This window comes from Eublepharis macularius, chromosome 2 (genome assembly GCF_028583425.1).
Source record: "Eublepharis macularius isolate TG4126 chromosome 2, MPM_Emac_v1.0, whole genome shotgun sequence".
Taxonomy (NCBI): Eukaryota; Metazoa; Chordata; class Lepidosauria; order Squamata; family Eublepharidae; genus Eublepharis; species Eublepharis macularius.
Window position 1 is genome coordinate 18150314 of NC_072791.1, and position 25457 is coordinate 18175770.

Sequence of the window (25457 nt, forward strand, 5' to 3'; positions counted from 1 at the left end):
TGCAGATACCATTTGGTTGTCTCATCATTGTTATGTCTTTTAAAGCTGGTGCAACACATACCAGAAGCGAGTCTGAACTACCAGAAGGTGCCTCCTGGTTCCACGGGATTCAACGATTTCGACCAAAATATGAACGATAGTCGGGAAGAGGATCTTACGAGAAAAACAAGGATGAGGAACAGGGATGAGGCAAGTTCATCTCCATTAGTCTGTATCTCACAATAATTCAGTCAATAAAACTCCTACCTAGCTGAGATACTTATCTAAAGTCTATTCTCTGGGCCATAATTTCCTACCTGTGCTTTGAATACATCGCCCTTCCTGTTGAGTACACACAGATGTCCATTTAACTGAGGGAAAGTGTGCTGGAAAGTCACAGCCGATTTTAGATAATCTAAAGAAGGAATTTTCCTTCCATGTGCCCTCTAAGCACCTTAGAAATCCCTGGCCAATCACAGAGTTCCGAAGGTCTCAGCTGACAGACTTGCTGTATTATTCCTTCCTTTCCCAAATTCCTTAGAAGTGTGAATGTGAGATTTTCTGGTTTTGATGCCATCCTTGTGGTAATGGTTGAATATGGAGGTAAACTTCCCAGATGATTACCAATCAATACACAAAGCCACTGGTAGTAAGAATAAATCTTCATTCCCTCTCCTGCGCTACTGGGAATAGTAATGACTTAATAATAACTTAGTAGTCTCAGGTGTTCAATGTACTTTAAAGGCAAGGAGTTGGATTCAGTGGAAGGCAGCTGAGTGACCCTGGGTCAGTCACAGCTCTTCCAGAGCTCTCTCAGCCCCACCCACCTCACAAGGTGATTGTTGTGGGGATAATAATAACACACATTGTAAACTGCTCTGAGTCGATGTTAAGTTGTCCTGAAGGATGGTATATAAATCAAATGTTGTTATTATTATGTTATTATTTCACCTTCTTCCCCCATCTTCACTGCAGACCCACATTATCCCATAAGAGTCTGGCAACCCCACAAATTGACCTTTCTGTGGTCAGAGGGGAATGCTGGGCCAGGGAGGTGAAATCAGGGAAGATTCACAGTCAGTGTGTGAAGAGATTGTCTATTCTTTTGCCCCCTCTAATAAGGATCACTCTGGGTCCTTATTAAGATTCCTTTTACTTTCCTTTTTTAAAAAAGGATGAAATGGAGTGGTGGTGAAGGGGCAAAGAAAGCATCGGCTGTGTAATGGAAACATGGCTTGTTTTTTTTGTGAGTATGGGCAAGGACCCAAAGTCTCCACGTGCAAAGGAAGAGCTTCCCATACCACCCTATAGAACCAGGCCCCTAGCTAGTCTCAGGGCAGGTTTTCAAATTATCAGTGAACTACTGAGAAAACTCCACTACACTGTATTTGACAAACATGGAGGTCTACTTCAGCCAGAATCTCACAAATAAAATGGAGGAGATGATGTAAGCCGCTTTGGGTCCCCATTGAGGATAAAGGCAGGGTATAAACGGCATAAATAAGTAATCCTCCAGTTGTAGGGAATATACATCCTCTTGTAATGCTGTCTTCTGTTGAAAGGAATGCTGCTGTTACCATTTTTTTGTTTTGATTATGCTTCAGGTAATCTTTGACAACCTGATGCTCAACCCAGTGTCCCAGTTATCTCATACCATCCGTGAAAACACAGAAAGCCTGGCTGAGAAAATGAAGTGAGTCGATAACCTTTAACCTGAATTGTACCGCAGTGGAATAATGTAGCCTTACCTGAGAGTCCTGTTCCAAAGAAGGGCCCTGATCAAATTATTTTTTAAAAAAATATGGCAAATATGGAGATGGGCAGGCTTAAAATATTAGGCTGTGTTCAGGGTAAGCCTATTGTATCATTTAATCAGTGACTTTAACCAGTAGGCACATCAAGCTAAAGTTTTAGGTACTTAGCAATAAGGATTAAGAGTTCAGGGCACACTTGCTTAATTTTTTATGCTACTTTGGTTCTGGAATTTTACTGTAAAGGGAAGTGTGACAGAAAATGGCTTGGATTCACTGGTAATTTCCACAGGTAGAAAGGAGTTCTATCAGCAAAGTGGAACTTCACTTTATCCTGTTCCCTCCCACCGTGGCTCCAAATACTACCTGAAATGCTGTTCCTGGAGGATGGGGGACTCCCCCCAGACAAAAAGAGGGGAGAGTAGGAGGTCTCCAGCAAGAAGGGAAATAAGCAACCCCACCCTCCCATCCACTCATGGAAATCCTCTGCTGAATTCAAGCCGATATTAAAGAAGTTTTTTCCCTTCTAACAATCCCTTTTTAGATTGCAAGATAGCCTGGACTATCATTTTTTAGATTCTTTAAACATCTCCAAACATCATTTCTAAAACGGAGGTTTTGGTAATAAGCAAATGTGTTTAGAGAACAATCCTAAGCAGGTCTCAGAACTATTCTAAATAAATAAATAGAAGTAGCTCAGCACACTGCTGTGCATTCTTGCTTTGGAATAAATACAGGGATTCTGGCAGACAGACACCTCCAAGCCCACATTTGCTGAGGTGTAACAGGAATGGAGTTCAAGGTGAAGGTCAGCACTGCGAACTGGCATGGACCAGCTGGCGGGCTGGAAAGTGCTTACCACCTCCTGCACCTGGCAATACTGTGGGTAAATCCCTTTGAAAAACGTGTGATGGAGCCATCTTCGGAGGAGAATTGGTGGGTGTGGAAGGGTGTTTAGTCTGTCTGCTAATTCTCCCAACAAGTACCCCAGCTACTCTTACATTGCTCGAGAAATGAAAAGGTCAGGTAAGTTTACTTGGGACTGAAAATATACAGCTTGCGCTGTATGCTTTTTGTTCTGTTTTGTCGCAAAATTATTTCTTTAATACCCTGACTTTGATCGCCCAGGTGATCCTGATCTCATCAGATCTCAGAAGCTAAGCAGGGTTGGCCTTGGTTAGTAATTGGATGGGAGACTTCCAATGAAGATCAGGCTTGCAGAGGCAGGCAATGGCAAATCACCTCTGTTAGCCTCTTGCCATGGAAACCCCACTAGGGGTCGCCATAAGTCAACGATGATAATAATAACAACAACAACAACAACAACAACAACAACAACAATAATATATCCTGCCCTCCCTGCAGGTGGGCTCAGGGTGGGTTACAACAGAATATAAAATATACAAGATAAAATCACAATCAATTAACACGGCTTTCTAATAAAACACCGGCTCACCATATAAAAACAATATAGCATCTGACAGAGGTGGAGGTGCGGCTTAACCATGCGTGGTCGCTCATATATGGGGGTAGATGGTCAATACCCCCTACAGACATAGAGGAGGTCGGGAGAGAGGCTCATTTGGTGGAAATCCTGATGGCCTCAACCATATGCCTGGCGGAACATCTCCGTCTTACAGGCCCGCCTGAAGGAGACATGATCTTGGTGGGCCCAGGTGTCCTCAGACAGAGAGTTCCACCAGGTCGGGGCCAGGACCGAAAAGGCCCTGGCCCTGGTTGAGGCCAATCGAGCCTCCCTGGGGCCAGGGACCACCAGTAGGTGCTTACCAGCTGATCTGAGCACCCTCCGGGGAGTATATGGGAAGAGACGGTCCCATGTAGAGACTTGAGGGCACTCTCCTCCTCCTATTCAATACAGAAAGATACTTTCAGAACTGAGGATGGGAGGAAGCCATAAAGGAGCATATTCCTGCCCATGGTGTCCACCACTTAGATAAGCGGTGATATGAAAGACCTCCACCTGAAACCTCAGAGTGTTGCTGCCAGTCTCAGTAGATACTACTGACCTTGATAGACCAATGAGCTGACTCAGTTGAAGGCGTCTTCCTATGTTCACGTGTGTCCACCTTAAATTCCATTGGCTGGAGACTCTCGGGTCCTTGCGGACCTATTCGTGTACAGCTGGTGTCATATGCATATATTTCAATGGCATATGTTAGAGAGAGAGAAGTGTACTGTCAAGTTGCAGCTGACTCATGGTGACCCTCTGAAGTCATGGGGTTATCAAGCAAGAGATGAACAGAGGTGGTTTGCCATTGCCTTCCTCTGCATAGCAACCCCAGTCTTCTTTGGGTGGTCTCCCATCTAAGAATGGAACATGGCCAACCCTGGTTAGCTTCCAAGTTCTAATGAGATTTGGCCAACCTTGGCTATTAGGGCTGCTCCTATATGTTCCTGGGTCTGCAATAGTCTGCAGGATAACTTGCTCAGCACATAGTTACTGCTGAATCCTGATGGGTTGCTAGAAGCTACCTAAGATGGCAGCCTGAAGAAACCACCATGCACTGGAGAAGTTCCGCTTTTTGCCCTGATGGTTTTATTGCTTTACATGGCGATACAATTCTTTCTGACACTTGGATGAAACTTGGCCTGTTTGTTATCAGACTCTTGTTCCAGAATACTGAGCGGACGTGGGAGGAGGCGGAGGCCAAAATTAACTCTGAAAACGAAGTGCCAATTCTGAAGACCTCAAACAAGGTGGGTAATATTGTCCTAAATCCTGTTCTAGGAGAGCTTGATTTCAAAAGCCAGTTTTGCAGATTTGAAATCTTTAGGGCGCTAAGTGCAGACACTTAGGGCACAGCTGCAAATCAATAGCTTCTTTCCCCCAGCTGTCTTTTCAGACCAAAAAAATTGCTTCCAAAGTAGCTTACAGCAATTAAGAATGCGTATGAATATCAGTTAAAATATAATTGACTGAGTCTGGATATCAGAGCTGCTTCCTCTCTCTCTGGCTGGTGGTAACTGATAGCTAGCAGAATGAATGAGAAATGAATGGAGAGCATGAAAGTATGCGATGTAGTGGTTAGAGGGACAGATTAGGCTCTGGGAGACCCAAGTTCAGAAGTCCACTCTGCTGTGGAGGCTTGCTGGCTGAAGTTAGAAACCAGTTACCATCTCTCAGCCTAACCTGCCTTGCAGGGTTGTTGTGAGCAAAAGTGATGGGATGAAAACCATGAACGCTGCTCTGAGTTTCTTCCATGGAGAAGGGCAGGATTAAAAACGCATAGATAGAATCTGAAGTTTTGAATTCAACTTGGGCTGACCTTGCCTGCTGGGTTGAATCCTCCTGGCACACTGTGCCTGTTTACCTCTTAATTAGTTTCAAACTTTGGCCGTTTTCACACTGCTTACCGATCGCGCAAAACTCCCGGAACGACGCGTCTTCCTGGCACAATTTCCCGTCATAACTCCGGTTATCGTGGGAAATTGCGCCAGGAAGGCGTGTCATTCCGGGAGTTTTGTGCGATCGGGTAAGCAGTGTGAAAATGGCCTTTCTCTTCGAAGTTCTTTTCAGCTTTCCCTGACAGTATTGGGCAAGTAGACTGTTCTCCACAAACCGGGGTTTACAAAATTGGGTTCCAGCCAGTTTGGAAATGCAGTAGTTTTGCTGGGTTTTGTTTATGAAGTTTTCTACTTTTTCTAGATTTAAGGTCCTGTGTTGCGTGACTTGAAATTTCCATTACAATGTTGACACAATAATGCAGGATCAAACAGTCAAGTTTGAGTAATTGGATTTCAAACTTTTAAATGAAGAGTAAGTGTTTAGATTTGGAAATGGTGCTCTGGTTCATGCTTTTCAGTGTAGGAGGCTGTACAGTTCTGGAACTAAATATAATTGAAGAGCGATCGAATAAACCGAAATCTCTTTGCTTGTCTAGACCGCTTGTGTTTTGAATGACTACTAAACTTGGTGTTGCTTATTGCTAGGAAATCAGCTCAATTCTGAAGGAGCTAAGAAGAGTCCAGAAACAACTTGAAGGTTGGTTAAATACATGTTACTAGACTCATCTCACTGTACCATACTGGTCCCTGCCAAGATGTGACACGTTATTTTGCTTAGTGATGAAATCACAGAATGAATAAGATAGGATGACGTGACGGTTTTATTTCATAGATCCAGAGGAGTTAGCCGTGTTAGTCTGTAGTAGCAAAATCGAAAAGAGTCCAGTAGCACCTTTAAGACTAACCAACTTTACTGTAGCATCAGCTTTCGAGAATCACAGTTCTCTTCGTCAGATGCGAGATCTCTTTTCGAGTTTTATTTCACTCGTACAAGATGGCAGTCTTGTGCAAGGGTTGAGTTTCCCTTTAGCTTTTTTGCCTGTATACTTCCTTTTCAACTTTCCTAAACTTTTTAGTAAAAAAATGTGCTTCGATGATTGCACCTGTGTGGTGCCACATCTTCAGACACAGATGAGCAAGTTAGTAAATGGCTAGAGCCATTTACTAAAACATGCAGGATTGAAAAGAAGCCATCAGACTTACTGGCCTTTGTTGGCCAGTTAGCTAGGATGGGGCGCTTTCGCTGGGCTCTCCTATTGGAATCCAATCCTACCTTGCACATGTTGTGCCTTGTTAACTCCGCCTGTGATGCACAGAAATCTGGATGATGTGAGCTCGTCTTTTAAGGATATTGTCATGGAGGATCCCAACTTGTAAAAAATACTTAATTGTCTAACCACAGTTGTCTTGGGGCCACATATAGATGACCTCCTATATGGCAACAGTTTGCAAGTAATTAACTTTCCTGCTTTTAATGATAAAGATGCCAACTGTGAAACTTTGGAAAAGCACCTGCCAGAATTCCTCAGTTAAAGTTATGTGAAATTTTAATAAGTGACAAAATAATTGCACAGATTAAAGATGTACAAAAGTCCTCTTATATAAACAACTATATAGATTCCTTTTTAAACATTTGTTGACTTGCTCATGAAATTTGGCATGTGTCTTGAAAGACTGAGATCAAGCATATATCTAATAGCTCTGGGTGGCCACCCCCCAAAGAATGTCACCGGTTTTTCTATCTCTGTATAATTAAAAGTTATGTAAAAGACGACAACTTTATGATTTCAATAATATATTGTATGTCCTTGCTACTTTGATTGCCTTGTTGAAATGTTGCTTCTCTTGCTGGATTGTATCATCCCATAGTGAGACAAAGGGATCACGTTACCTTTTGCTGATTTGTATTGAAGAATATTGTGAACAATTTAAAATAGTCTTTTTTTAAAAAGAGGATCCCAGCTTCTCAGTACTGAGATCCTATGTACATGCCATCACTAAGCCAGTTTGGTGTAGTGGTTAAGAGCAGCAGGACTCTGATCTGGAGCACCGGGTTTGATTCCTCACTCCTCCGCTAGAAGCCAGCTGGGTGACCTTGGGTCAGTCACAGCTCCCTCAGAGCTCTCTCAATCCCACCTACCTCACAGGGTGATTGTTGTGGGGACAATAGCAACATACTTTGTAAAAAACTCTGAGTATGGCACTATTCTGTCCAGAAGAGTGGTATATAAGCACAAGGTTATTAAGCAATGTCAAGATTTACAAGTATGAAATGGTCCTCCCAGATCAGACGCCACAGTGTTATGCCACTTGGCATCTTCTTGGAGATCATATTAGTAGTAGGTCACAGGCTCAGCCGCCTGTCTTCAAGTGTGGAGCAGCGGAGTGGAAAAACTGCTTCTCTGCTGCTGCAGTGAGCAAAGCTAGTTTTATGAGGCCTAAGTTAGGGGATGGTAGATTTCAAATGAATATTAGGATAAAATAGGGTTGTCAGGTCCCTGCCCCCTCTGGTGGGAGATCTGGGGCCTAGCTTCTACCTTGTCCTTCTCCTTTTCATTCGTGCACACAGTGCGCGTGCGCTCCTGGCTTGCGCAATGATTTCACTTCTGGGAAGTGATGTCGTTGTGTGGGTCACAGCTCACCCTGGGAGCACTCCTGTGCTCCCCAGGAGGCCGAATTGGATGCAATTCGGCCCTTTTGGGGCCCGATTCAGGCCCGAATTGGGCTGTTGTGGAGCGCAGCAGTGCTCCTGTGCTATGCAAGCCATGTTTCCTGGGGGCGTGCCTTAGGAGGCATGTTCCCCCTGGCTGGCCAGGTAAGCAGGGGCGGGGGATGGAGGGTGGGAGCAAGGGACTGGCATCCCTAGGATAAAAGTCCTAGTGGCGAGAGCGATTCAACGGTGGCACCACTTACCTGGGGGTGGAATAGGGGCTATCCCGCAGTGAAAGTTTTCCGGCAAGGCAGGCATCTGTCTAACTTGAGATGCTCTAATTTAGGATCCCTGCATTGAGCAGAGGATTTAGTGGCCCGAAAGGCGCATTCCGATTCTGTGAGCCTGTATGAGTTCTCTGAGTGTTGAAGCATTGTGTGGAGCATGCCCCGTTTCTGACCTTTTGCTTCCTTCGCAGCCCACCAGCTCTGTGATTTCAAACTGATGCTGATGTTGCTTTCTCCCCCTTGCCCCTGCAGTTATAAACGCCATCATCGATCCCAGCGGAAACTTGGACGGGATTGCCAACAATAAAACCTCTTCTGCGACCACTCAGTCTGCAGCAGCTAAAGTCAGGACTGCTAACAGCCTTTCTGGGTCCACGTTGGAGGTGTTGTCCCCCATCAAGAAGAGGAATTACACGCAGAAATCGAACTTTGGCTCTTCCAGTCTGAAGGACGCAACCTTTGTTCCGGATGGGGAGAAATACGTGATCTAATAGAATATTTTCTATTGCTTATCCTCTTGTATGTAACTTACCGTGGCGTTAGTCTTTGTGCGTGAGTGGTTGTGGATAAGTCTGTATGGAGCAGTTCTTTAGATTGCTAATCCATTGCACAAAAAAAGAAAAACAAGGTACAATCTATGCTGTGGGGGTGTGTGTGGCAGGCCTGTGTATATGCCTTTAATTTTTAAAAAAAAGACTAGCACTGTGGAAGAGCACATATTCAGCACAGAGGCAGTTCCCCATATTTAACAGAAATGCATAACGCGTAATTCCTCCAACGTGCCATAGCAAAACAGGCTTTGCGTGTTCAGTTCCATACTGCCAAAGCTATGCCTGTATGTAGCCTGTTTATAGCTATCAGTTTAGTTGTACAGAGGTCCTGCTTTGAAAATTTATCTTTTGGGGAGGGGCGGTGGATGACTGGTGCTGCGTATTTACTTTTCAGCACAGCGTCTTGCATCCTGTGACTTAACTCAGCAAAGTTTGAAGGCTTTCTCCGATAGAAGGGTATCTATCTTCCACCAGCGGAAGTCGGAGCAAATCTTCTGTGTCTACAGGAAGTCTTCAGGCTTCGCTGAGCAGCGCGGTAGGAAGCAAGTCAAGGCTTTCGTCCGCTTACCTACCTTGTCAATTGGGCAATGCGGCATGGAAAGTTCCTTTGGGGAATCCACCAGCAGTTTGGTGCCAACCCCCTTCAGGAAGAAAGGGGAAAAGGACGCCATTAAACCATTCCAGTGCTAATCACGCACCTTTCTCTTTACCACTGGGAATGGGTAATTTAAAAAAAAAATGCAGATGGTGGAGAGCAAGTAATTAATTCCTCTTCCCCCTCCCTGACTACAGTTCACTCGAGATTCCAGATGTATAGCTCTAGAGGAGACAATTCAATGACTAGGTCAGGATTTTGCATTAGCAAAGTTGCCAAATTTTTATCATGTCACAGTGGATGCTGTGTTGACAAAGCTTTATGCGGTCGAAACGTGGTTCTCTCCCCATATAATCAATGAAACTCTCTATTTGACGCAGGTGCTTCTGTCGTTCACGAGTTTTGAGAAATCATTGAGGATGTGAACACCTCCCCCATCCCATTTCATGCTTTGAGTGTCATCCGTATCCACCAGCAATTTTCCATACTCTGAAGTTTGTACATGTTTTTTGCACTCGGATGGAGTCCTGCTCACATGAGCAATAGGGATATAGCCTGGACAGTGAGGACTCTCAGGCAAGGTTCTCCTGGGAGATGGCGGTGGCTCAGGGGTAGAGCATCTGCTTTTCGCCCAGAAGGTCTCTGGTTCAGTCCCCAGCATCTCCAATTTGAAAAAAAGGTAGTAGGTGATGTGAAAGGCCTCTACCTGAGACCTTGAAGAGCGGCTGCCAGTCAGGGACAACAATATCGATCTTAACCAAACATTGGTCTGATAGTATAATACAGTTTCATGGATTCAAGGCCTGCTCCATATTCTTTGTTAAACGGATGAGTATGTGTTATGCAGCCTGAGAATTCTCTCCTGCTGCTCTGTTGTCTTGGATGCCCCATGCAAACTAAGAATATCTCCCTCTCTTGAGATGGCAGAGGAAGGTATTCTTTTCTGCTCTTGGGTCTCCAGCAAATGTCTTATTTTGCCTCTTTTCGGAGCCAACCATGGCACTGCAGTATTGCTGAATGAAGTCATGGCACTTTATGTGTAACACCTTTTACTCTCTAAACTATAGGCCAGAGATCAGGGAAATTACCTCGGTGGCATTGCAGCTGTCTCTTTCAAGTTGTTCATGCGAATATGGATTACACCTGCCAGTTTTGCAGTCAATGCTTTCTTGAAAGGCGTTCCTAGTTTTACCCTAGCGCAGTTGCCGTTTTGATGTTGTTTAACTTTTATGCCCCAATGCTGGGTCAGCTGAAGCATTCATGCCAAAATGGGGTTGGGGGTTGGAGTTGGCAGAGCCTTTGTGAGGCTCAGACACCCAGGCAAAGACAGCGATGATGGATTATTTAAGCTCATTCCGTTGCTTCCAAAGCCACGGCTTAAGCGTCCATTCACACCTGTTGCTGGTGCCATCTTGTGACTGTTCATATGTGAGTCCTGTTGGGCTCCTAAGAAATAAATGTGTCAAATGGCTGAATTATAAATACAGTATTATTAGTTATTTTTTAAATGCTTCAGGCACTGCAATTCTGGCTAATACCAAGACTGTTAAATACACCAGTGTTTAAAAATGGTTTTCCACTTCTACTTGCCAAATTCTAAGCAATCAGTACAGCTTAAATGGAGCTGAAAATGGTCCTTTTAAGTGTTTGCTGATGCCAATTGGCCAAGTAAAACTTTAAAAATTCTCACTTAACTAAATAGTCGCTATAAAAAGAAAAATGTATCTATTGCTGAAGACTGAATTAAATTCAGCGGAGACATTTATGCTGTACATAATTATGTCGTTAAAATGACTCCCCCCCCCAAATGTAATTGGCTTCATGCTCTCAATTGATTCCAGAGGCCTTAACTTGGTTGCAAAACACAAGATTTGCATGTTGAACGTCCCACACTCATTCCTGGGCATCTCCCGTTAAAAGACTTCAGGCACCAGGTACCAGGAAAGGCCTTTCTCTGCTTGAGGCCCACAAGAGTCAAAGGAAACAGTGCTAATTTGTGGCAACAGAAGGCTGCATCCTATCTCAAATGGGAGCATTGCAAGTGGAGTAAAATCCTCAGAGCCCACAATGTAGCTCCATGGCAGAGCACCTGCGTTGCCTGCACAAAGTCCCAGGTTCAATGTCCAACATCTCCAGTTTAAGGGTAGGTACTGGGAAAGGTCCGAGGTACTGGAGAGCCACTGCCAATCAGAGTAGTCAGTATTTAGCCAGATGGACATACTGGACTGGACAAGACAATCTAATGTTGCTTGGTTACTATAGCGCAGTATCCAGCGATGAGTGGATGCACATCCACACATCCATAACATGTCTCTGATGACATGTTATTGTTAAAGTGATGTTTGCAAATACCAAAATCTGAACTTACTGAATAAGAAGGAATGCAGACAAACCTTTGCCAACTTACACACAGTATGGTTGTAGCCACTTGGTAAGCCTGTCTGATTTGGGCAAATGAGGATAATTGGAGGATAATTTTACTGCTTCCATTTAACCCCAGACTTCTGGTCAGGTGTGGGTGCATGGCACACTCTTACCAAAGCAACACAACTGTCTGTAGTAATAGAAAAGAGCAAGAATCCAGTAACACCTATAAGACTAACAAAATTTGTGGTAGGGTATGAGCTTTCATGAATCACAGCTCACTTCAGATAACAAAACAACACAGACAGAGCAGTTTATTGAGGCAATTTCAGCTCCCCCAAGGGTGAGTACATGCACTCTGTGATAATTTACTACTTGGTAAGTGTTAGTATCCACCCTGAATGGAGCCAAAATTGCAGACAAGATTTTATAGTAGTGGGAGGAGTTATTATCCTACCCTTCAGTGAAATTGGATGGGATAAATTATCGGTTTCAGAAACACTATGAGTCTGAATGCATAAGGCAGCTGTCTACTGAGTCAGACTGTTAGCTTATCAAGGTCAGTATTGCTAGCTCTGACTGGCAGCAGCTCTTCAGAAATTAAAGTAACAGCCTTTCACATCACCAACTACCTGATTCTTTTTAACTAGAAATACTGAATTAAATACTTAATCTAATGTCTACTGATCCCCGATTTGGTGTAGTGGTGTAGTGATCCCCCAGTTTGGTGTAGTGGTTAAGAGTGTGGGTCTCTAATCTGGAGAGCTGGGTTTGATTCCCCACTCCTCCACTTGAAGCTGGCTGGGTGACCTTGGGTCAGTCACAGCTCTCTCAGAGCTCTCTCAGCCCCACCCACCTCACAGGGTGTTTTGTTGTGGGGATAATAATGACATACTTTGTAAACCTCTCTGAGTGGGCATTAAGTTGTCCTGAAGGGCGGTATATAAATCAAATATTATTATTATTATTATTGTTTGATATAAATCAGGTCTATAAATGGGATTGGGGCTGGGAACATGCAGGAACTAGGTAGGGAGATGAGATGAAAGATGTAGTTAATAGGGAAAATGCTAGTCCATGTTAGATAAACAATAAGGGACCTAACACAAGAAGGTAGAAGTAAAATTACCCTAAGTACATGGCCATCATACGTTTTCTCACTGCTTATGGGAAATATACTCTATCCTGTTCCCCCCCCCCCTTTAACATTTATTTTTCTTACATACTGGTTGTGCAGAGATATAAATAGTATACCTGTTGCTGTTGAGACACACAACAGTGGATGCAGAAACACTTCTTGCTAGAGACTGATCCAGCTAGAGAGCTACCTGCTCCGATTCCCTTTTCAGGTCCTTGCAGGTGGCCTCTTGTCAACTTAACCACTGGAAAGCAGCCGTGTCGAGAGATGTTATAGGAAGCATCTCGGCACCTGGATAGCTGTGTTTTACCACAGCCAGGCAGTCAAGTAAAAATGTGGGCTAAGAAGAAATGTGGTAAATTGGCTTTGCCACATTATCTGGCATTTAACTTCAAGTGGACCCATCCTCCCTGAATATGTCTGACCTCCTTTTCAACTAATCAACTAAACCGTCATTATGCCCTATAACAGTAAATGCCATCGTTAACTGATAAATAATTATCTGTATCACCCATTCTTAGTTTTCCTCACAATAATCCTTGATTCTGTTCTTCGCGCATATCCCAGAAGTCATTCCACTAATTTTGGATGATTGAGCACAGGGGACTGGTTGGACCGCAGTGCTCTCTCTTCCCTCTAGTTCTTCACCCTCAGGAAACAGAGATGCAGTGCGACTTGGTTTTTCTCAGTATCAAGTTTAAATATCTTTCGAAATGCACCAGAAGCAAAAAGAAACAGGTTTAGAGATTACATCTAGTGGGGCAGGGCATTGTTATCTGCCCTGCTTTCTGTCCCTACTTGCTTGTCTCAGATGGGGATGGCCTTGGTAGTGTAGTGGGTGTCAAACTAGAACCAAGGAGATCCAAGTTCAAATCGACACTCAGCCATGAAGCTTTCTATGGGCCATACTACAAGTGACAGATGACACAGGTTGGACACTTGTCAGCTTCCCTCAAGTTTTGATGGGAAATGTAGGCAGCTTGGTGGAATGTTGGACAAGTGACAGTTGAAAAGTCCATGGGATAGCCGTCGGGGAGCCAAGCTGCAAGACCAGGATGTCTACATTTCCCATCAAAACTTGAGGGAAGCTGACAAGTGTCCAACCTGTGTCATTCGTCACTTGTAGCTTGGCCCTTAGTGATCTGGGCCAATCTCTGAGCCTTACAACCCTTTTCACTCATTACGTTTCCTCACATGTATGGGGGGGAAGGTACTATCTGTGAGCCTCCTGATAATATTCAATTGCCATTTTGTCTGAAAGGGCAGATGCTTGTATTTCCAGCCTAAATGTATACATACGGGGTTCCTGAGCTCTGGTTTGCATGTACTGAAACAGAAAATATGCATGATCTCCCTATTAAGACAAAAAGGAGATTGGGTGTATTGGGAGAATCGTGTGTAGCATGCTCCCCTCCCCCATACTCACAAAACATCATAACTGGAAAAGAGCTAAAGTTGTGAGGGTAAAATGGGGAGGGGAGATAACTGGAAAGGGGTTAAATTTGTTAGGGTAAAATGGGGAGAGCAGCTCTAAGATAGCATATAATATCTTTATAGATGTAGGCCTAATCAGCTCAGTTGTTAACCTGAATAAAATGTGGGAGATAAACTTACGATTCTGTCCTAAGCACGTGATATTTTGCCTGCATCGACTGTGCACAAATGTTACATCCACACATAGATCCAGAGATTGGACAGGCATATTTGTACAGCGCCTGTGTGATTGTGTGACTCCCTTGGCCTTGGTCTCTAGTTCATCCATGGCAGGTCTGTGTCTCTAATACTACAGCTTGATCTATCTTCTGTCAGGTGTAATTACGCCAAAGAGGAAACTTGCTCCCTCATCTTTCGGTCCTTTTTTATTTGTTTCCAGTTTTAATACTGCATACAGTTTGTTAAAACACGGATCTTGATATTTTTGCAATATCTGGATCCCATTTTTATCAGTGGATTGAGTTTCTGCTTGTGATTTTTTTCCTTTTGAGTATTTTGGGGGTTCTTCACAGGACCAACACTTCTTGCTTTATCTCTGTGTGTAATTTACATGTTCTGTTTATATTTTAATTTTTAAACGTCTATACTTGTCTAGTACGTTTTGGAGGGATAGAAGGCTCATATCTCACTGAAGTTCAGTGGTGAATAGGGCATCTGACTGCCTCAGGATTTTTTCAAAAGAACTGCTTGGTTCTATAAGCTTGAAGAAAAATCCCACATGGCATCTTTAGGTTCCATTTAAAAGCCACATTCTTCAAGTTTCCTTATAATGGAATGAATGTAAATTCTCAGCTGCCTACTCTGATAATGTGGCGTTCATATGCTGTTGGTGACAATAAAATCAAGTTAAACGGCCCCTTCACAAAAATAATTTTTCCTCAGGTCAAAGTGTCCATTTGGTGAGCCAACATGACTGGATTCCGCTTGCTTCAAACTGAGTGGGAAACCTTCAGTTTTTTTTCAGATCATATTTAGGAGGGACGTTCAAAAGACCTTAGTTTGCTCACTGGAAGAAAAATCTGTTGATTTCAGGCTGAGGAAAATCGGTCATGTGAATAAGCTCTGAGGGTCATTTCATATATTATGTGTAGGCAAATCCTGGTTTACCGCTGAGGGGCAAACCATGTGAGACAAAATACACTTGAATTACATTCAAACTACACTCAAACCACAAAACTCACTCCAATTACCCGTATAATTTGAGTGTATTTTGTCTCGTGTGATGAGACCCTGAGAGTCCACTCAAACAGACAATTGCAGCCAATCACATTGAGTTTATTTCCATTGTACATACATTCATTAAATTCATGCTTTTTCCTTTTTACACATATATGTAAAATGACTATGATCTTTTACCTTATGCGCACTGACTTAGGAATAACTGCTACAGAAGTGGGTGGGATTTGTTTCTGGGTATAGGACAGGGCTGTTAGGGATACCGTAATGTTGTAAATGGCCCCAAGTCATCGTGAAATCTAAACAAAAGAAACCTTTTCTCTGAATGTTTACAGATTTTTTAAAAAAGCTATTGTATAAGTGCAAGATTCTACTGACCTTTTTCTTCATTTTAGCAAACTGATGGTAGGGTGTTCTGTTTTAAATCTAGCCGATGCTGCTAGATTTACACTTTGCAGATGTAAAAGTACGTTAACTACCTGTTCACTTTCTGCTGTGCCCCTTGCTGAATTGTGCCTATCTGCTGTTGTTTATGCTGCTGAAACCGATTTTCTGCTCTTTGAAAACATTTATCACGGAATCATCCATTCCACCTGCATGCAGCACAAACCGCAAAGCTGAGCTGTATGAGAGTATGGCTGAAATTCAACTTGGTATAATCCAAAACTGTTTAATGGCTTATCTGGTTTCATTTCCTCATACCACCTACCCACTCTCACTTTTGAAACGTTGTGTATAATTTTAAGGTTCCTCTTTCTTCCCCCTAAGCCATAGACAGCTGGGTTTTATTTTTATTTTCCCCCTCCTTCTCGCCTTTTGGAAAATTTTTGTTTTTTTACAAAAAGAGATAATTTATTTGGTTTATAGGCAATTATCTGTACATTTTTGTTCCAAAGTGATGTTGTGGATGTCTTTAAAAAAACAAAATAAATGGTTATTTTATATAATTTTATCATATATTTGCTATAATAAATCATTCCTTCTTTCCCCCCATGCGACAGTATTTTAGAATTTTTGGAATCCTTTCTGAGAATCTCAGTTTTACAGTGGAAGCAAAGGGTATGGAATAAGTAACCAGCAGAAAATGTTTTCTATTCCTGTACAGATGGAAGGAGGATTAAAATCTGCTTTCCCCATCTTTGACCTTTGTGCATTGATATTAGGGGACTGTGGCTCAGTGGTAGGCCGTCTGCTTTGAATGCAGAAGGTCCCAGGTTCAATCCCCAGCATCTCCAGCTAAAAGGACCAGGCAGTAGCTCGATGTGAAAAACTTCAGCCAGAGGCCCTGGAGAGCTGCAGCCAATCTGAGCAGACAATACTGACTTTGATGGACTTGTTGGTCTGATTCAGTATAAGGCAGCCTCATATGTGTATATAACTTCTGCATGGGGATATCTCAGTTTCCAGCGGCTGGTGCAGATACAGCCATAGAAGGCACTGCATGGCTGTGGACAAGCAGGGTTTAAAAGCAGCAGGAAGAAAACCCCACAAGCCCTGCCTCAGATCATTAGCCATGCACGGGCTCTTTCCTAGGCCATTTCCCCATCTGCTTCACCACCATTTTGTGCACATCTCACTAGATCACACAAATTGGAAAAGCCATCCAGCAAAACAATATACCACTTGGTAATCGCAGCTTGTCATAAGTCTTCGAGTTGGAAGGCACCTTGTAAGATATTGAGACCAACCCACGGCTCGCGGCAGGAAATCCAAAGTTCGAGCACTCCCAGTAGACGGATGAACAGTTTCTTCTTGGAGATGCCCAGAGGTACCTTTCCCTAGAGGGTCACTCTACACATTTGTTTTGCGAGTTCTCCATGGAGCCAACCCATGCTCTTTGCAGACACACGGCAGCTGTGGGGATTGGCTTCTATAAAAAAAAGGAGAGCGCAAATGGGCTCGGAAGACTGCTGCTGGGGGAGGGAGAACTCCTGACTTTCTCCCAAGTTTTTCCCCCCATCCAAAACCAGTGTGTGTAGCGGGGGGAAGTTTTCCCCTTTCTGCTGCCATATGTGCACACACAACACCTCCGCATGGAACAGCAGAAATGGGGAAATGCCTCCCCTCCACACTGTTTCTGTGCTGTGGGCCAAGTGCTACAGTGTTGTGCCCAAGTCACCCCAGACGTTAAGTTCATCATGTGGGCATGATAATTGTATCCTTCTGTTTGATGGGCCTGTTTCTTCCTATCGATCAGCTGAGGATCAGCAGGCAGCATCCCCAATCTCCGGGAGATTGCCTGCTATAAGTAGGCAAGTGGGAAACCTACCCATGTGGAAGACATCACTGAAACACAAATATTAATCATACTTGGGGGAGGTGGTGCATGCCCTCAAGTCATAGCTGACTTATGGCGAATTCTGGTGGGGGTTTTCATGGCAAGAGACTTTGCCGTTGCCTGCCTCTGCCACCCTGGTCTTCATTGGAGGTCTCCCATCCAACTACTAATCAAGGCCAACCCTGCTTCGCTTTCAAGATCCCGTGAGATTGGGCTTGCTAGTCAGGTCAGGACATCAATTTACACCAAATAATATCGAAAACAGGATCAAATTCAGGCCATACATGGAATTGCTTTGCTCATCTCTTTAAGGAATATGTGAATCCAAGTTTATAGAGCCTCTTGAATGCCAGTCCTCTATAAAATCAAAGCTCAGTCCTCTATAAAATCAAAGCTATATATTACATGAAAAAAAAAAATGAAATCCTGCCCTCAAGTCATAGTTGACTTACGGCGACCCCTGGTGGAGTTTTCATGGCAAGAGACTAACAGAGGTGGTTGGCCATCGCCTGCCTCTGCAACCCTGGTCTTTGTTGGAGGTCTCCCATCCGATTACTAACCAAGGCCGACCCTGCTTGGCTTCTAAGATCTGATGAAATCAAGCTCTCTCCTAGGCTATCTAGGTCAGGGTATATATTATATAGCCATCTCATATTTTCAAATTCCAGCTCCTCTAAAGTGGTACTTGGTGTGGGGGGGGGGCGCAGTGATTTTGTCGAGGAGAAGTAGCCAGTGGGGAGGAGTCGCATGGGCATCCTCACCTCTGCTCTCCTCCTCAGCAAGCTTTCCTGAGCGGTGTGTTTGAGGGAACAGTCACCATGTGGGAAGAGAAACCCACCCCTCCTTTCTCCTTCTGCCTCTCCTTTACAAGTTAGATCTAAAGCATTTTGGTTTTGAAAACACTGTAGGGGGTGCGGAAATGCATGCCTCTGAATGGGGGAAGTGAAACTTCCGTGGTTTAGGCCCCTTCGGTTTACACCTGCTTTCAGTATGTAGGGCTGGTTTCCACGGGCCACATTCATCACCTGATGACTTACATCCTCAAGAGACAGCTTGCCGCTTTGAGTAACAGATAAAACACTTCAGCTGAACTTCCATATTGTTTTATATCATCCCAAGCACAACTGTGGCGTGGACAGTAACAGGGTTGCCAGCTCCTGGTTGGGAAATTCCTGGAGATTTGGGAGGTGGAGCCTGGAGAGGGCGGGGTTTGGGAAGGAGAGGGAATTCAGCTGGCTATAATGCCATAGAGTCCACCTTCCAAGACAGCCATTTTCTCCAGGGGAACAGGTCTCTGTCAGCTGGAGATCACTTGTAATTCCGGGAGATCTCCAGCCACCACCTGGAGGCTGGCAACCTTAGTAACAGTACTGCTTTGGACCACTGTTGAGGAATACCAGAATTCAATTATTCTCCCAGTTTAAAACAATCCATTGAAGTTAAACAAAAATCAACACATCAAGTTCTCCCCCAACTCATTTCTTGCAGTATTCGGTTTTTTTTAATGTGGAAGGTTTTGTTTTTTAATGCAGTAATGCCTTAAAATGTGACTTGTCCATGCATTCAGAAGTGGTACAAATCTATTATTCTACTATAGTGCATTTCCTGACACGTTTTGCTGCATATGTAAACATAGAATAATTTTACCTTTCAACTTCAAAGGCCAGTTCATGCATACTATTTCAATACTCAGTGGCTGCAATATGTGGTAAAGGGTTGTTTACACTAGCTAGAAAAAAACAGGCATTGCAATTCCTAGGCCAAAGACAGATGATCATTATGTCAGAGTTTGAAAGGCATTGGGGTGTGGCATTCCTAGCAAAATTCTACTGCTGTCTCTGGAAAATAGGTTTTCCAGAGGTTTTTTCCCGCAGTGCTTCAAAAACCTGCTAACCTGTTTACCAGAGAAGATAATGGAACGTGTATGGTACATCAAGAGCAACCACCACTTGCTTCCACAGCAGCAGGAAAAGCAAGCGGCTTGGATACAGGCAGAAAAGGTGTCCCTACACCTCTGATCCCACTCTCTACTATCAACACCTGCCAATGCCTGCTCCTCCCGTCCCCTCTCTTTGGGTGACACTGCAGGGAGAATGGCAATTACATCAGGATCCTACGTGGCCCTGAAAACTCTGCTGTTAGCAGTCAGGCCCCTTCCTCGTGCTAAGAGGGCAGTTTATGGATGGAATATCATAAAAGCCCTTCGTAATTCCAAGGCACCGCCTGGCCCAGAGTGGTTGCCAGCTGGGCGGGAGCCTGGAAAACTACGAGGAAGTTGACTGATTGACGGTGAATCCATGCCCCAGAGAGATGCAGAGATAATGAGGTTTCCTAAGAAAACCCTTGTCTAATCCCATCAGTGTACTTTCCCTCGCCCACCTATCCTAATCACAGCTATTCAGCAAATCTGGTAGCTTTCCCACCTGGTGCTTACCAGGCCATCAAGCAATATTTTCACCTATAGTCTATCCCAGATAGGAACTATCAAACCTCTCCCCACTTGTTCTACCTCCAGACAAACCATTAAGCCATTGTTTTAGCAAGCAAGACGTCAGGCTTGCCCCAGGGAACATTTTGCCCTATAATTGGGCTCTTCAGCCCATGTGCTGTGTGTGTGCATTCTGGGACCCATCCAAGCACCCCAAATTCATTTGGGCCTTCTTTTCCCTCTTCTTCTCTCTGTGATATGCTGGCTCCTTTTTTGCTGCTTTCACGGACTTCTGCTCTTCAAGACGGGTAACGATTGCCCTCCCTGAAACGGCTTTCTCCCATTTTCCTCCCTGATTTTTTTAGTTAGCCTTCTATGTGTGCTGTGTGTATTTGTGCTGTTGCCCTTTTTATTTCTCTTTTAATAAGAAAACCTTTCCTGTTGAACATCTGCCTGATTTATTTGAGAATTCTCTAAGAGAATAATCCCTGTAAACATTGGTGGAGATTACCCACTCTTGCTTGTTTCCTTTAATGCTAATTCCTCCAACTATTTGAGTAACACTCCCTTTTTCCTCCTAGGCTGTGCTGTGATGCTATGGCACACAATAGGAAAAAGAGAAAAAAACTCTTTAAAAGCTCTTTAAAAGGCTCTTTAGAAGGGGAGGGAAATGGCACACGGCAAGAGCTGTCTCACACCATTTTTAAAACTAAGCATAGCTCTACCAGCCTGTTTCTTACAGCAGATAGGTGGGTAGCCGTGTTGGTAGAATAGTAGGATTTGAGTCCAGTGGCTCTTTAGAGATGAACAAGATTTTCAGAGTGTAAACTCTGACTCTCGAAAGTTTACATTCTGAAAATCTTGTTAGTCTCTAAGGTGCCAATGGACTCAAATCTCTCAGTGCTGACAGAGTGTCCGCACAGACATTCTGCCACAGCCACTGCCAAGTGCCAACCTCCAAGTGGTGGTTGGAGATCACCCAGAATTACAACTGATCTCCAGACAACAGGGATCAGTTCTCCTGGAGAAATTGGCTACTTTGGAGGGTGGATTCTATGGCATTATACTTTGCAGAGGTCCTCACTTCCCCAAAACCCACCATATCCATGCTCTATCTACCAGATTACCAGGAATTTCCCAACCTAGATCTGGCAACCTTAGATCCCTCTTTAAATCAGAGAGAAGTAGGTTTGTTGCTTTCTCTAGTTTAAAGGGGAAAGCCCCACTAATGCCACAAATTGTGCTTGGACATTCCCCTTTAATACAGGGTTTCTCCGCTTTTCATGGTGTCCCCCCCCCCCACGTGGAAGCAGCCAATGGCTTGAAAAATGTAAAATCTATTGTGTGTAACACAGCTGCTACCGAAGCAGTGGCTTTGTCGGTCTCTCTATATTTAGCCATTGGATTGTGACATTTTGGTCTTCAAGGGGAAGTTCAGCACGTATCAGATTTTAACCCCTACCAACACAAGCTGAGAGTTACTGCTGTTTGGAGCAACAGTTGCGTCCATTTGGGGCCGATCTGGAGAAAGCAGAGTGGAGATTCATCAGCTCGGAGATGGTGAGCCATTACTATTTCTTGGAACACAACAGGACTTATAACTCCTCTGGTGAAGGCACTCGGCTCTCTCAAGACCTGTGCAGGTTTCTTTGGAGATACTTAAAGCTCTTGAGAGGAATTTTGGATCTCTGAGAGGACACTGCTTGTGGTCCCTTTCATGACACCCCCAACTCCTGACTATCAGCCGATGATACAGAAGTCCAGGTTAGATTCATTCTTTCACTTGGACATTCCTTTAGGTGAAGGATGTAAAGAGGGGAAAAGAAATGGACACCATTGGGAGATAGAGCGGAATCTTCCCCCCACATTTATGACACTGTGGGCCAAACTACAAGTGACGAATGACACAGGTTGGACACTTGTCAGCTTCCCTCAAGTTTTGATGGGACATGTAGGCAGCTTGGCGGAAAGTTGGACAAGTGACAGTTGAAAAGTCCATTGGACAGCAGTCGGAGAGCTAAGCTGCAAGACCAGGATGCCTACATTTCCCATCAAAACTTGAGGGAAGCTGACAAGTGTCCAACCTGTGTCATTTGTCACTTGTAGCTTGGCCGAGATAATTCATCAAGAATAACCATACCTGTGACCATCACACACTGAGGGGCTATTGTTCTCAGCAATTCATATTTGAATGCATGAAACTGCCTTACATTAAGACAGACTCTTTTGATCTCTTATGGACCGTGTTGTCTACTCTGACTGGCAACAGATCTCCAGGGTCTCAGGTGGGGTTTTTCATGTCATCTATTACCATCTGTATGCTTAGCAATGGGATCCTCTCTATGGAAAGCATTGAGCCAAAGTCTTGCCCCTGTACAACAGGGATCTACAAAGCCCTTTGCTAAAATAAGGGGAAGTGGTCAGTGTTGATAACTTCCAAGAATTCCCCTTGATTTTCCTCTTTTTAATTTTTTTTTTAAAAAATTATTTGAAAAGAAAAATACATATAGCAATATAAAGTGCATAGAAACTTATACAAGGTACAGACTACTAAACTTGAACTACAACAGAAAAGTATATTCAAAATATGTGGTAACACAGCTAAGTTATGAAATGTTTCTCCTCTCCCTCTCCTTAATTACTTATCCCTAAAATTTCATCAATTAGGTATCAATTTATACCTAAAATTTTCATATCAAGAATCTTTAATCAGTCATCTATTTCATATTTTATCCTCAACATTTTAAGGTCTCTATTTTATAATTAATCTATTTCCATATTAACTGTTCTTAATTTTTCTTAACTTCGAGCTATGTAATCAAAAAAATCTTTCCATTTTTTCTGGAATTTCGATATTGGTCTGTTATGCATATAAGAAGTTAATTTAGCCATCGCTGCATATTCATACACTTTATCCATCCACTCAGATGTATCTGGGCAAGATTCTGTATTCAATTTTGCTAACTAACGATATTTATTCCAACATAAGTATCTGTGAGCTGGAGCTCACTTTGTTGGAAGGTTGTTTTGGTGAACAAATAGAGGCACTCAAAGGAGAAAACATAAGGTCCCAGACAAAAAGCTCTCCTCCTTAAATTTCAAAAATATACCAACAATTTACTAAAGTGCAAGAGTGCAAAGGTGCAATCAATCATATATATACAAAATATCCTACAAATATATATTCCAATTACATATATCACAGTCAGTACTTTCTAAAGTTAACACACAGATATTGTTATTAGTACCAATTTGTCAAAAATACAAGGCAACCAGAATCCACATTCTTCTCAAATGAACAGTTACATAATGTCAGACTGTGAATGACAGGATATGGCAGGTAGATCCCTGGATCATTTCAGCAAGACACCAGTCCTTGGTTAAATGACCTTTATTCAGGAAATCAGTCTTTTTCCATATACATAGGTCCATAGGAGTACATGAAGTAAAATGCATATGAGCATGGCAACTTCTCTTTGAAAGGAATAAGGTTTAAGGCAGTTACAAGGCTATATACCCAAACAACCCCCTCCCTCCTAAACCACAAGTTCAGAAGCAGTCTGGGAAACATTTTTGGAGTTCACACACTAGGCAGACAAGATACTGAGAAATGCAACATTTCAGACACCCAAGGTCAGTCTACAAAATATCAACGGGCGAGATTGTCCGCAGCTTTGCCATCTGCCGGGCTACGCTGTGAGAAGGAGAAAACGAAAGTGATTTTCAAAAGCTAAGGAACGTACTCATCAGTTACAACATGAGATCAGTTACAATACTCATGACCATAAACATCAGACTTAACATTGGCATGGATGAATGGGTACAGTCAAACATGACACATAACTGGTAAATCTGGAAAAGAATATAAGACCAAATGTCCCAGTACACAAGTCTATACAACAGTATAGTCGTTACCCAAATGTCAATAAGTATCTTGCAGCAGTTCAGAAAAGGGGCTTCTTGTTTTCCAAGGCAGTATATTTCAAAGCAGTAACTTGAAAATTGATACTAATAACAATATCTGTGTGTTAACTTTAGAAAGTACTGACTGTGATATATGTAATTGGAATGTATATTTGTAGGATATTTTGTGTATATATGATTGATTGCACATTTGCACTCTTGCACTTTAGTAAATTGTTGGTATATTTTTGAAATGTAAGAGGAGAGCTTTTTGTCTAGTGCGTCTATTCTGCCTATACAACAAAGTGAGCTCCCACTCGCAGATACTTAGGCTGGAATAAATATAATTAGTCTCTAAATTGCCACTAGACTCCTGTCTGACGATGGATGTGTTAGTCTAGCTGTTGTATGATTTGCTGCTCTGGAAGAAGATTTTAAGATGTCATTAAACTACTAGGGAGATGAATTGGCAGAGGCCAGAGAAGTCATATCGCTGTCTTGCTGATACATACTTTGGCTGATTGTGTTCTGAGTGTTGTGGCAGATTTGGCTGTACAATAAAACGGAGTGATCGTGACTTTGAGGCACAAAAAAGCACAATGAATGGACTTAAAATGCGACATGTTTTGGGCAGTTTAATCTGGAAGCATTTCATAAGTTTCTCCTACCTTTCTAACAAAGAGATGAAGGCAGTATACGGGGTCCCTGCTGTGAAGTTGGTTAGCTTGAGAGTCAGCAACTGTCCCAAGTTCTTCCTGGATTCAAGAATGGACAGCCGTTTTCACACGGCCACATGCCCGGAAGATCACACGAAACTCAAGGCATAAAAGCATCTTCCTACCGCGATTTCCCGGCACAATCCCGTTTAATGGTGCTTTTTCTGACGTCATCGGGTCATTAAAGGGGATCATGCCGGGAGATCATGCTAGGAAGATGCTTCATACCATGAGTTTGTGCGATCCCCCGGGTCGTGTGTGAAAGTGGTCTACTTCTAAAACTTGGCCAAGAACCCTGCTTCCACGTCATGAACTCTCTTGTTCCCCCATCAGAGTCCAAACTGACACACTGGAAAGAGAAGATGCCATATTTATTAATTATGTTAATCATTACCTTATTTACTTATTATATCCTTGGTACATTGGCTCAGAATCCCCTGTCCGTATTTCATGTGCTAATACTGGAGAAGAATTAATAGTTGATGTTTTTCACATTGTAGCTGTGGTTGTCATTCAACATGCAACCGTACGGGAATCCATTCACTCTATAATTTTCCTACCACAAGGTAATTTCTATCCTGGTACCTTACAGCAGAAAGCTGCACAAAATCTGTTGAAATAAATTGGAATCTGCCATTTATTTATTCTAGTACAGTTAGGGTTGCCAAGCCCAGCCTGGAGACTCAGAGGAGGTGGGGACATGGAACAGTGGTCATGAGTCAATGGCATAACATCACTTCCAGAAAAACCCAGAAGCGAGGTCACACCTCTCTACGAACTGAATGAAACTCTATGGTAATTCCTAGAGAGGACTGACATCACTTCCAGGGAAAAACCAAAA

At 43.2% G+C, this 25457-nt stretch overlaps 2 protein-coding genes across 3 annotated transcripts in view; both read left to right on the forward strand.

Moving 5' to 3' along the window:
- Window positions 1–16284, forward strand: part of CEP170B (centrosomal protein 170B) — a 122722-nt gene extending 106438 nt beyond the window's left edge. For both annotated transcript variants that reach the window (XM_054970357.1, XM_054970358.1), the window contains exons 15-19: window positions 46–189; window positions 1584–1672; window positions 4355–4448; window positions 5682–5733; window positions 8226–16284. In XM_054970357.1, the coding sequence (XP_054826332.1) occupies window positions 46–189; window positions 1584–1672; window positions 4355–4448; window positions 5682–5733; window positions 8226–8464 (618 nt within the window). In that variant the 3' untranslated portion in view covers window positions 8465–16284. The remainder of the gene's footprint in view (window positions 1–45; window positions 190–1583; window positions 1673–4354; window positions 4449–5681; window positions 5734–8225) is intronic.
- The window catches only part of PLD4 (phospholipase D family member 4), a 56410-nt gene continuing 42149 nt past the window's right edge, over window positions 11197–25457 (forward strand). Inside the window, exon 1 of the mRNA XM_054972249.1 lies at window positions 11197–11262. Within this exon, the coding sequence (XP_054828224.1) occupies window positions 11197–11262 (66 nt within the window). The remainder of the gene's footprint in view (window positions 11263–25457) is intronic.